Genomic DNA, 13,052 nt, shown 5'->3' on the forward strand with positions numbered 1-13,052 from the left:
ATGCAAATATAGCTGTCCCTCTACTGGCTATTGGTTTATACAGGGCAAATTGTAAAGAATGATAAATTCATTTCTTTTGCTACTTGGAATCCACCTGGGGAGAAGGCAATTCAGCTTACTACAAAGTAGTTTCTGTGTGCAAAAGTGAATGTCCTGGGGCTCTAGTCTATAGATTTTATGTTTTTTTCTTCTCAAAGGAGAGTTAGGGGTCCTCAACCCATCCCCAGCTCTATTATTGCATTTATCGTGAAGTTGTTCAACTATTTTTGTACTTGTTGGCTTTCCCCATGAGACGGAGCTTTCTTGGAGGGCAGGAGTTTTATCTTTTTCATCTTTCTATCCCCAGAACATGATACTGTGTTTGGCATACCCAAGGCAGTCAGTAGATGGTGAAATAACAGAAATGTGGAACTTTTGATGTGAAGGTATTTGGCAGTGGCTGCCTGGCACCTTGTGTGGAGTCTGAAGTCAGGCTCAGCAGAAGGATTTTGCTCCTTAGTTGCTGGTGTCTGCCATGGGCACCTGAGTCTTGCTGTCCCTGCACTGTATGGTGATGTCATCTGAGCTCCGTCTGTGTCCAAAAACTGCAACATGCCTATGATCAGGGGTGGAGACGAAAAGATCAGATGAATCAGAGTTTTTACCCTGAAACAAGCTGGGATCAGGGATTTAATTGTTAGAAACAAAGGCAGCTCATAGATTATGGCATATGATAATGATCCATAAAACAATATTATCCTTTTCTCTGGCCACAGACCTTAAAAATGTTTCTGAATTGCTGAAAGAAGGAAAAACAACTGAAATAAAATAAAATTCCATCTGTAGTATACTCTCCACTAACACCTACAATGTTTTTTCAGCTACTCCTTTAGGTACTTTTAGTTCCCGGCTTTCCCATCTTCTATTAATGTGCCACTTTTTGGAACAAATATCACTGCCATTTTTTCATGCCCCTTTACGTTTTAAAGTTATATGTCATATTAAAGGGGGTTAAGTTACTTTTAAAAGGATGTTTTCCCACTCTCATGATACTTCTACCCATAAAAGGTCCTAAATCCCTCAGAAGATCCTAAGTTTTAAGACTCAAATAAATGAATAAAAATGAACCTAAATGAGTCAAATTTTCGGAGGTTCAGTTTTCATTATCCCAAAGTGAGTGCTTCATGGGAACACCTCATAGTGCTCTGTGACGCATAATCGCGTGGGTCAGGGCTCTAGACGCAGATATGAGTAGCCGCCCTCTGCACGGTTGAGGCAGAAGGGGATTTATACTGAACACAGATGACTCTCACAGCTGCGGGAGGCTGCAGGGCAGGGGAGGCTAAATTTCCAGGAATGTCAGCCTGGAATTGGCCCACTGCCACTGCCCCCAGGCCCACACTCTTTCTTAGGACACCTGTATGAGTGAAGGGAGGTCCTGTGCCTGCCCTGTCCTACCACACAGCTCACACCCAAGGCAAGGTCCCGGCTTGGTCCAGCTGACTGGCAGAACCTAGGTCCCACACTGGCACCCCAACTCAAGGCAGGTGGGAGATGAGGAATTGTTTTTGTCTGTCTGTTTGTTTTTATCTAGGGAAGGCAGGACCCACAGCTCAGGGGTCTACTACAAGGTACGGAGGCTGTCTAAAGACACTGGGCAGCCACAAATGATAGATTTCTGCTATGATACTGTCTCATAAAAATAGCAGGCAAATTGTCTAAACTGGCCTCTAGTGTTAAAAAAGTGGGCAGCAAAAAGATGTGAAGGAAGTACACAAAATTGTTACTGCTGATGATCTCTGTAGTGGATTGCGGACTATGTTTTGTTTTCAAATTTTTCTGTAATAACACTATATTTCCTTGTAAATTAGAAAAAAAATGAGATCTGACCATTTAAGAAAGGATTAGTTAAAATAATTGCAGCCTCGCTAGATGGATGAAAACTCTTACCTTGAAAGTCCTGAGCAGATTTAATAATCTGTTAAACAGGTGAATATTGAATTTTTCAAAAAGCAAAAAAATTACTGTCTTATTTAAGCTGCAGTTAAAATCTGTTTCCTGTGGATTTGCCCTCAGTGGGTACAGTAGCTGCTGATCAAATTAGAGAGTCATGGCAGCTTACATCAGGAGGGCCTCAGACATCACTTACCCTAACTTTGTAGCATCCAGTTCGATTTGAAGTTTTAGAAAATACAAACATAGTCACATACACACATTTATGCACACTGTCCTGCTTACTATCTGTCTTCTTCAGGAGACCCAAGGGCAGGGGTGACGAATTCTCAGAGCCCACTACACCACTACACACACAGCACTCCTCACTGAGATTTCAGAACTCTTAGGCCCCTTGGTTTACTTGTCCCTTGAAGACCTTTCTTTCACTCCTACCCCTTGCTGGACACAAGGAAATGTGAGGTTCCTGCTTTGGAAATATAGCAGGGCTTCTGCTCTGGGGCTCTTCTCCCCATCTGGGAGTTCTGTCCCTCAGGACACGGCCTGGGGGACATGAACTATTTTCAAGGGCTCAACAGTGCCTAATGTTCTTGTCTCCCCTCCATCTGGTCCCGAGGGTCTCTCTCACGTCGGGCAGGGAGGACACTCACGTCACTGATCAGGTGCTCCTTCAGATCTTTTCTCTTTGGCCTTGGTCTCTCCTTTGGAAAATCAAAAGCCAGGGATTTTACTCATATTCTCTGTAGTTTGTGATGTCCTCTTTTTCCTGAGGCAGCCTATGCTGCTTGTTCAATTTGAAATATGTGAAAGACTACAGGGAAATTTGGGGAAAATAACCCTGAACTTCTCAAAGATATCATCTGCCCCATTTGTATGGAAGGTGGGCCAAATTTGAAGGGAATGAAATTAGCTATAGTTATCCCAAATTTCCAGTCACTCTCCAAAGTTTGTCAGTTCACTACTGATTCTAGAAAGAAACATGCCACTTGGGAAAGAGAACAGAAAGTTTGAAAATGAGTGAGTCTGAAGGGGTGCCTGTTTTGCAGCTGCTAAAAAGTTTCTCCTGAACAGCTGAAGTTCTGATAAAATAAATATCTGTCCTGTTACTTAGGAGAGGGTGACAGGCTGAGTGTCACTGAGCCAGGGGCAAGCTTCCTTGACTTGTTCAGTTTCTGCACTCTGCTTGGCTGATAAGGCTCTCACATTATGTGACATGCAGTGAGAGTTTCCTCTATCAGTTCTAGGTAAGGAAGGTGGAATATCTCCGCATCTGCCAGAGGTGATTATGTTAGATATCACCTGTCTTGATAGCCCTACCTTCATCTGCTAAGCTGTGGGCAAATGAGATTTTATGCCTTGTCATCAGGCTGCCAGACGGGGCTCAGGTAACTATATGTAAAATCCCATGCCCTGTTGCACAATAGTTGATGTTTGCAAGAAAAAATAAGTATCTTAAAGCTTCCGATAGCATTTGTTCCTTCACAGCAAGAGAATATTGCAAGTTTGAGTGAGGCTTTATATTGCCGTGCTATATAAATTAACCACTGTGACTTTTACAACTGCACATTGGCTGGGGCGCAGTAAGTACTGGAAAAGTACCATGAATATGTCATTTGGCTTACGGCTTTATCATTTTTAGAAGTTGCAGGAAAACAACCGCCTCTGTCATTTCAAGTTCCTTTATTATACCAAACAGTTTGAGATGCCACTCTTAATAACATGAGGTCATTTTTAACCAAATTCTTGCTAGAACAGTCTCTCTATAGAACACGTTACCAAGCAAGAATTTCTCCAGAATCCACTCCATTATCAAGTAGGGGCTTGGTAGGGAGTTCAAGACCTAACAAAACCAATGTGATGGCCCCTGTCCAGTGTTATTGGGGCTGGTCCTTGGTTACATAAGGGAACAATTTTAAAATGAAATGACATAACTAAAACGTTTATATCAACTTAAAACATATTGTACATTTTCTCTCATTTTTGTTGTGCAGCCAACATCTGATGTCCTCTGATGAGAGGTCGCTTCATCTTTTTTGCATAAGCTTACCCATGTTAAGTTGATTAAGTTTTCCAAGTTTACCTTCTTTAAAGTTGAATGAGAATTTAGCAATCTCAGTTCAGAATTCTAGATTTTTACATTTTTAAACCAACGTTTTAGAACTGTCTTATCAATTACTTCTTTAACAGCATTTTGTTTTTTGCAACTTGTCATTATTAATCTTTGTGGTAAGCATTTGACTTAGTTTTTCTAGCAGAGACAACACTCACTCATTCTTCATCAGTTTGTCATATTTAAGTCACAGATTTACAATACTGGGCACGAGTGGCATAAACAGGTTTGGGAATAGATGCTATGACTTGGGTAAACACCTTAACTGGAAGGTGGTCCAGAGAGCACCTGCTGGCCACCGCGTCCCCAACAAAAAGGTGGCCATTGGCATCTGTTAGAAAGGACTGCAGAGCTCTGGTTAATATAGGATTTGGTTAAAGGGCCTTTAATTAAGAGAGCTTCTACTATAAATACATTTTCATTAATAGGCATAGATAGTTACTCTTAAATAAGATTACTGCAAAATGTCTTCTAGTACAGGCCCTGCAGAGCTTAATGAACAGCTAAGGCTCACTTATAATCAGTGGAATCTGTCTGCATACATAATTGGTGCTCTAAAGTGCTTCTCCCGGCAATCTGTTTACACTGTGGCACTGTAATTGGTTTGGTCATCAGTCTGTTTCTTTCTGTAGATGGGAAGAGATAATGTTTTGGTCCACTCCTCATTAGTTCTCACAATTTTTAAATTAATAATTTGGAGATGTAATGAGCTCTTGTTCCATTTATACATGCTTGAATACCTCTGTCAACGTTTTTAGATTTTTTTCTTTTCCTAAATCCTGGTAGCAATAAAGTATGATATGCCAAGGATAGTTTTAAAAAGAAAATAAGTAGATATTGATTCTGCTGATATTAAGTTGATAGATTTGGAAAATTTTAGAGTTGAGAGACAGAGAGAAGCATGTGTATTTATACACACATGCGGAGGCAAAGAGAGAGTCAGAGAGGAAAAGAGAGTCAAAAAGGATAAGACAGATGCAGAGAGACAGAGTGACAGATTTTATAATTATATTATATTCACACACACACGCACACACACACACATATATATATATACATATATATATATATATATATAGAGAGAGAGAGAGAGAGAGACAGAAAGATACCAAGATAGGAATAGTGAGAGAAATAGAAAAGCAGACAGAAACAGGAAAACAGATGAGACAGAAAATACACAAAGAGACAGAAAAAGACAGAAACAGAGACACCTAGAGGCTGAGGAAGAGCCGCTTCAGCCACGCCACTCAAGATTAGCCCTGTCTCTGCCCTGTGTGACCAAACTAGGGCCGCAGGTGTGGAGGGCACTGCCAGGACAGAGGCAGACCCAGGGTGCCCAGGAGTCACCAGTGATAGCAGAACTCTGAGTAGGTCACAGCCTGGGCATTAATTAGATGGCCCTGCACCGCTGTTCACATCTATTAAACATGTTTTTGAGTTCTAAATGTATTAAAATTTTTTTTTTTTTGGCTGCAGAAAGGTCCTGAAGGAAATCTCTACTGGAGAACTCAGTCCAAATGAGACTCTGCAGGCCACTTTGGAGGCCCAGCTCCTTTCCAAGCTGGACCATCTAGCCATCGTCAAGTTCCATGCGAGCTTTGTGGAGCAAGATGATTTCTGCATTTTCACAGAGTACTTTGAGGTGAGACTCTCCTTCACTTTTTGAAATCTTAATAAAAATATATTTCATAGGGCTTCCCTGGTGGCACAGTGGTTAAGAATCTGCCTGCCAAAGCAGGGGACATGGATTCGAGCCCTGGTCCGGGAAGATCCCACATGCCCCGGAGCAACTAAGCCCGTGCGCCACAACTACTGAGCCCGTGTGCCACAACTACTGAAGCCCGTGTGCCTAGAGCCTGTGCTCCACAACAAGAGAATCCACTGCAATGAGAAGCCTGCGCACCGCAACCAAGTGTAGCCCCCACTCACCGCAGCTAGAGAAAGCCCGCATGCAGCAATGAAGACCCAATGCAGCCAAAGATAAATAAAATAAATAAATTTTTAAAAATATATATATTTCATAGTAAAAAGCTGTCTGTAAAGAGACATCTTAGAAGTTTAGCTAGCCAACCACAAGGTGAACTATAAATACCTGGGATGTTGTGTCTTGCTGCTAAGAGTGATCATCTCTATGTAATTGACAAACCTGTTTCTGATGAAGGGTTTCTCTTTCTTGGAAAACTCAGAGTGAATGTATTTTAAGGAGGAACTGCTGCAGAAAAACAATCCAGCATATTTATTTTTGGTGTGTGTGTGTGTGGGGGGTGCATTCTCCAAGCCTCCGACAACGGTTCGATTATTAGATGGACATTTAAATGCCGTAACAGAGGCCTGGACAGAGCAGAGGGACACATCCTGAGTCCTGGGTTCTAGCTCTGTGGTTCATTTTCCCCAATGGAAACTTGGAAATGGGAATATGGCTCATTTTCCCCATGAAAATCCTTCATATTAACTGATTTGTGAATTATGGCTTCAGGTGTTTGCAGTTTTCCCTGCCATTCCATGTTCTCCCCAAGTGATAATAGCTGTGCATTTTACTGAGCCCAAGTGAACATGAAGCTGCTGAGAAAGGTGCCGGGTGGAGGGGGCTTGGGGCTGACAAGGTGCAGCATATGTGGGTCTGGGCGGTCACTCCTGAGAGGCTAGGGAGAGGGGAGTTACAGGGGTTGGGTCAGAAAGAGAATACCCAAACATGCTTGCTCAGATAGTATCTTCCAGAACATTCTGAGAGCTAGTGTTAGCCAAATGTACCTTGGGAGAACCTGGTTCTATTCATACTTTAGAATGTATTCAGTTCATCACCTGGGTGTTGCTGGGGTCCAAGAGAAATGACGCTGGGAAGAAAGAGGATGCTCTTTAGAGGGGGAGGCAGGCCTGTTTGGGTCAGAGGGTGCTGGGTGTCTGAGGTGCGGAAAAGAAGAGGAAGGAGGAGGAGCAAATCAGAAGGAGTAAAGATAGCAACAAAACCCAGCCTCGCTGTGCTTTATATGGTAGCTGATGTGTCATCCAAAATGAAACCAGTAGCAAAGTTAGAATATCTGAAAATTTGATATCATCCAGGTCTTGGCTGTTCCCCTTCAGGACGGTCTCCCTGGCACAGCCTTGCTGGGAGTTCCCCCATCCAGTCTTACCCCTCCCCTGCTTGAAGGAGAAGCGGGGGAAGAAAAGAAAAAGAACCAGGACATTTGGGTGTTTACTTCTCCTTCATCCAACAGATTTTTAAGAAAATCAGTAAAATGATGAGGTGCGCAGAGCGTGGGTAAGAACAGCTGCTCTGGCAAATATGTCACTGATCTATGCAAAACCCAGGGATTTACAAATATAGCTACACTATGATCCATCAGCTATAATTTAATCATTTTCTTCTTTTTGCCCCATTCAGTTAATAAACTATCTTGTGTGGGAAGCAACTGACTCCTATTGCTTATGCCTATTACTGTTACCTCTGCTGCTGCTCTCGGCACACTGAATTTTCCAAAGAGACTCTCACGATCTTAAAATATTTTTCACTGTAATGAGGACTGTCCAGTGGAACTTTGTGTGATGATGGTAATACTCTATATTTGTGCTGTCCAATATGGTAGTTGCTAGTCACATACGACCCTTTAGCACCTGATGAAATATGGCTGGTATGGTTGACGAGATGGATGTTAAACTTTATTTAATTTTAATTACTTTAAATGTAAATAACCATGTGTAGCTGATGGCTACCATATTGAACAGAGCTAGATGATAAGCTATAACTTTCTCTCCTTATGTTAATTTTTAATTATTAATTTTCATGTAATTTTAATCTACTAGAAAAGTTACAGGACACAGTGAACTCCCATATACACTTCGCCCAGATTTACCAATTGTTATTTTTTCACATTTGCTTTATTATTCTATCCTTTCTATCTATCTATCTATCTATCACCTATCTATCTATCATCTATCTATCTATTTTTTCCTGAACCACTTGAGAGTAAGTTACAGACATGATGCCCCTTTGTCCTAAATCCTCCTATGAGTGTTTTCTAAGGCCAAGGACATTTCCTTAACATAACTACAGTACAAAGATCAAAATCAGGAAATTAACATCGATGCAATGCTGGTATGTAATCCAATGGTTGTCAGTGTGTGATCCCAGACCAGCAGCATCAGCATCATTTGGGATCTTTACTTAGAGATAAGATTGTTAGCTTCCACCACAGCCACAGCGAATTAGAAATTCTGGGGGTGGGATCTGGCTATCTGTTTTGACAAGCCCACCAGGTGAGGCTGAAGCACACTGCAGTTTGAGGACCACACATCTAATCCACAATTCACACTCAAATTGAGCCCATTTGTCCCAGTTACGTCTTTAGAAAGGATATTTCTATAAGAATGTCTTTTTCTCACGCAGGATCCAATCCAGGATCATCTGCATTACTTTTTTTTTTTTTTTTTTTTTTTTAAACATCTTTATTGGGGTATAATTGCTTTACAATGGTGTGTTAGTTTCTGATTTACAACAAAGTGAATCAGCTATACATATACATATGTTCCCATATGTCTTCCCTCTTGCGTCTCCCTCCCTCCCACTCTCCCCATCCCACCCTTCCAGGCTGTCACAAAGCACCGAGCTAATATCCCTGTGCCTTGCGGCTGCTTCCCCCCAGCTATCTACCTTACTACGTTTGTTAGTGTGTATATGTCCATGACTCTCTCTCGCCCTGTCAAAACTCACCCTTCCCCCTCCCCATATCCTTAAGTCCGTTCTCCAGTAGGTCTGCGTCTTTATTCCTATCTTACCCCTAGGTTCTTCATGACATTTTTTTCCCTTAAATTCCATATATATGTGTTAGCATACGGTATTTGTCTTTTTCTTTCTGACTTACTTCACTCTGTATGACAGATTCTAGGTCTATCCATCTCATTACAAATAGCTCAATTTCATTTCTTTTTAAGGCTGAGTAATATTCCATTGTGTATATGTGCCACATCTTCTTTATCCATTCATCCGATGATGGGCGCTTAGGTTGTTTCCATGTCCTGGCTATTGTAAATAGAGCTGCAATGAACATTTTGGTACATGACTCTCTTTGAATTTTGGTTTTCTCAGGGTATATGCCAAGTAGTGGGATTGCTGGGTCATATGGTAATTCTATTTGTAGTTTTTTAAGGAACCTCCATACTGTTCTCCACAGTGGCTGAACCAATTCACATTCCCACCAGCAGTGCAAGAGTGTCCCCTTTTCTCCACACCCTCTCCAGCATTTATTGTTTCTTGATTTTTTGATGATGGCCATTCTGACTGGTGTGAGATGATATCTCATTGTAGTTTTGATTTGCATTTCTCTAATGATTAATGATGTTGAGCATTCTTTCATGTGTTTGTTGGCATTCTGTATATCTTCTTTGGAGAAATGTCTATTTAGGTCTTCTGCCCATTTTTGGATGGGGTTGTTTGTATTTTTGTTATTGAGCTGCATGAGCTGCTTGTAAATTTTGGAGATTAATCCTTTGTCAGTTGCTTCATTTGCAAATGTTTTCTCCCATTCTGAGGGTTGTCTTTTGGTCTTGGTTATGGTTTCCTTTGCTGTGCAAAAGCTTTGAAGTTTCATTAGGTCCCATTTGTTTATTTTTGTTTTTATTTCCATTACTCTAGGAGGTGGGTCAGAAAGGATCTTGCTGTGATTTATGTCATAGAGTGTTCTTCCTATGTTTTCTTCTAAGAGTTTGATAGTTTCTGGCCTTACATTTAGGTCTTTAATCCATTTTGAGCTTATTTTTGTGTATGGTGTTAGGGAGTGATCTAATCTCATACTTTTACATGTACCTGTCCAGTTTTCCCAGCACCATTTATTGAAGAGGCTGTCCTTTCTCCACTGTACATTCCTGCCTCCTTTATCAAAGATAAGGTGTCCATATGTGCGTGGGTTTATCTCTGGGCTTTCTATCCTGTTCCACTGATCTATCTTTCTGTTTTTGTGCCAGTACCATACTGTCTTGATTACTGTTGCTTTGTAATATAGTCTAAAGTCAGGGAGCCTTATTCCTCCAGCTCCTTTTTTCGTTCTCAAGATTGCTTTGGCTATTCGGGGTCTTTTGTGTTTCCATACAAATTGCGAAATTTTTTGTTCTAGTTCTGTGAAAAATGCCAGTGGTAGTTTGATAGGGATTGCATTGAATCTGTAGATTGCTTTGGGTAGTAGAGTCATTTTCACAATGTTGATTCTTCCCATCCAAGAACATGGTATATCTCTCCATCTATTTGTATCATCTTTAATTTCTTTCATCAGTGTCTTATAATTTTCTGCATACAGGTCTTTCGTATCCTTAGGTAGGTTTATTCCTAGATATTTTATTCTTTTTGTTGCAATGGTAAATGGGAGTGTTTTCTTGATTTCACTTTCAGATTTTTCATCATTAGTATATAGGAATGCCAGAGATTTCTGTGCATTAATTTTGTATCCTGCTACTTTACCAAATTCATTGATTAGCTCTAGTAGTTTTCTGGTAGCATCTTTAGGATTCTCTATGTATAGTATCATGTCATCTGCAAACAGTGACAGCTTTACTTCTTCTTTTCCGATTTGGATTCCTTTTATTTCCTTTTCTTCTCTGATTGCTGTGGCTAAAACTTCCAAAACTATGTTGAATAAGAGTGGTGAGAGTGGGCAACCTTGTCTTGTTCCTGATCTTAGTGGAAATGCTTTCAGTTTTTCACCATTGAGGATGATGTTTGCTGTGGGCTTGTCATATATGGCTTTTATTATGTTTAGGAAAGTTCCCTCTATGCCTACTTTCTGGAGGGTTTTTATCATAAATGGGTGTTGAATTTTGTCGAAAGCTTTCTCTGCATCTATTGAGATGATCATATGGTTTTTCTCCTTCAATTTGTTAATATGGTTTATCACATTGATAGATTTGCGTATATTGAAGAATCCTTGCATTCCTGGAATAAACCCCACTTGATCATGGTGTATGATCCTTTTAATGTGCTGTTGGATTCTGTTTGCTAGTATTTTGTTGAGGATTTTTGCATCTATGTTCATCAGTGATATTGGCCTGTAGTTTTCTTTCTTTGTGACATCCTTGTCTGGTTTTGGTATCAAGGTGATGGTGGCTTCGTAGAAGGAATTTGGGAGTGTTCCTCCCTCTGCTATATTTTGGAAGAGTTTGAGAAGGATAGGTGTTAGCTCTTCTCTAAACGTTTGATAGAATTCACCTGTGAAGCCATCTGGTCCTGGGCTTTTGTTTGTTGGAAGGTTTTTAATCACAGTTTCAATTTCAGTGCTTGTGATTGGTCTGTTCATATTTTCTATTTCTTCCTGATTCAGTCTTGGCAGGTTGTGCATTTCTAAGAATTTGTCCATTTCTTCCAGATTGTCCATTTTATTGGCATAGAGTTGCTTGTAGTAATCTCTCATGATTTTTTTTATTTCTGCAGTGTCAGTTGTTACTTCTCCTTTTTCATTTCTAATTCTATTGATTTGAGTCTTCTCCCTTTTTTTCTTGATGAGTCTGGCTAGTGGTTTATCTATTTTGTTTATCTTCTCAAAGAACCAGCTTTTAGTTTTATTGATCTTTGCTATTGTTTCCTTCATTTCTTTTTCATTTATTTCTGATCTGATTTTTATGATTTCTTTCCTTCTGCTAGCTTTGGGGTTTTTTTGTTCTTCTTTCTCTAATTGCTTGAGGTGCAAGGTTAGGTTGTTTATTCGAGATGTTTCCTGCTTCTTAAGGTGGGCTTGTATTGCTATAAACTTCCCCCTTAGAACTGCTTTTGCTGCATCCCATAGGTTTTGGGTCGTTGTGTCTCCATTGTCATTTGTTTCTAGGTATTTTTTTATTTCCTCTTTGATTTCTTCAGTGATCACTTCATTATTAAGTAGTGTATTGTTTAGCCTCCATGTGTTTGTATTTTTTACAGATCTTTTCCTGTAATTGATATCTAGTCTCATGGCGTTGTGGTCGGAAAAGATACTTGATACAATTTCAGTTTTCTTAAATTTACCAAGGCTTGATTTGTGACCCAAGATATGATCTATCCTGGAGAATGTTCCATGAGCACTTGAGAAAAATGTGTATTCTGTTGTTTTTGGATGGAGTGTCCTATAAATATCAATTAAGTCCATCTTGTTTAATGTATCATTTAAAGCTTGTGTTTCCTTATTTATTTTCATTTTGGATGATCTGTCCATGGGTGAAAGTGGGGTGTTAAAGTCCCCTACTATGAATGTGTTACTGTTGATCTCCCCTTTTATGGTTGTTAGTATTTGCCTTATGTATTGAGGTGCTCCTATGTTGGGTGCATAAATATTTACAATTGTTATATCTTCTTCTTGGATCGATCCCTTGATCATTATGTAGTGTCCTTCTTTATCCCTTTTAATAGTCCTTATTTTAAAGTCTATTTTGTCTGATATGAGAATTGCTACTCCAGCTTTCTTTTGGTTTCCATTTGCATGGAATATCTTTTTCCATCCCCTTACTTTCAGTCTGTATGTGTCTCTAGTTCTGAAGTGGGTCTCTTGTAGACAGCATATATAAGGGTCTTGTTTTTGTATCCATTCAGCCAATCTGTGTCTTTTGGTGGGAGCATTTAGTCCATTTACATTTAAGGTAATTATCGATATGTATGTTCCTATTTCCATTTTATATATTGTTTTGGGTTCGCTACTATAGGTCATTTCCTTCTCTTGTGTTTCGTGTCTAGAGAAGTTCCTTTAGCATTTGTTGTAAAGCTGGTTTGGTGGTGCTGAACTCTCTCAGCTTTTGCTTGTCTGTAAAGGTTTTAATTTCTCCATCAAATGTGAATGAGATCCTTGCTGGGTAGAGTAGTCTTGGTTGCAGGCTATTCTCCTTCATCACTTTCAGTATGTCCTGCCACTCCCTTCTGGCTTGTAGGGTTTCTGCTGAGAGATCAGCTGTTAACCTTATGGGGATTCCCTTGTGTGTTATTTGTTGTTTTTCCCTTGCTGCTTTTAATATGCTTTCTTTGTATTTAATTTTTGACAGTTTGATTAATATGTGTCTTGGCGTG

The 13,052-nt window shown here is 40.0% G+C and overlaps 1 protein-coding gene across 1 annotated transcript in view; it reads left to right on the forward strand.

Moving 5' to 3' along the window:
• Positions 1–13,052, forward strand: part of NEK11 (NIMA related kinase 11) — a 121,381-nt gene that overhangs the window by 33,792 nt on the left and 74,537 nt on the right. Inside the window, 1 exon segment of the mRNA XM_032630706.1 lies at positions 5,519–5,684. Coding sequence (XP_032486597.1) covers positions 5,519–5,684 — 166 coding nt within the window.

Source organism: Phocoena sinus, chromosome 4 (genome assembly GCF_008692025.1).
Source record: "Phocoena sinus isolate mPhoSin1 chromosome 4, mPhoSin1.pri, whole genome shotgun sequence".
Classification (NCBI taxonomy): Eukaryota; Metazoa; Chordata; class Mammalia; order Artiodactyla; family Phocoenidae; genus Phocoena; species Phocoena sinus.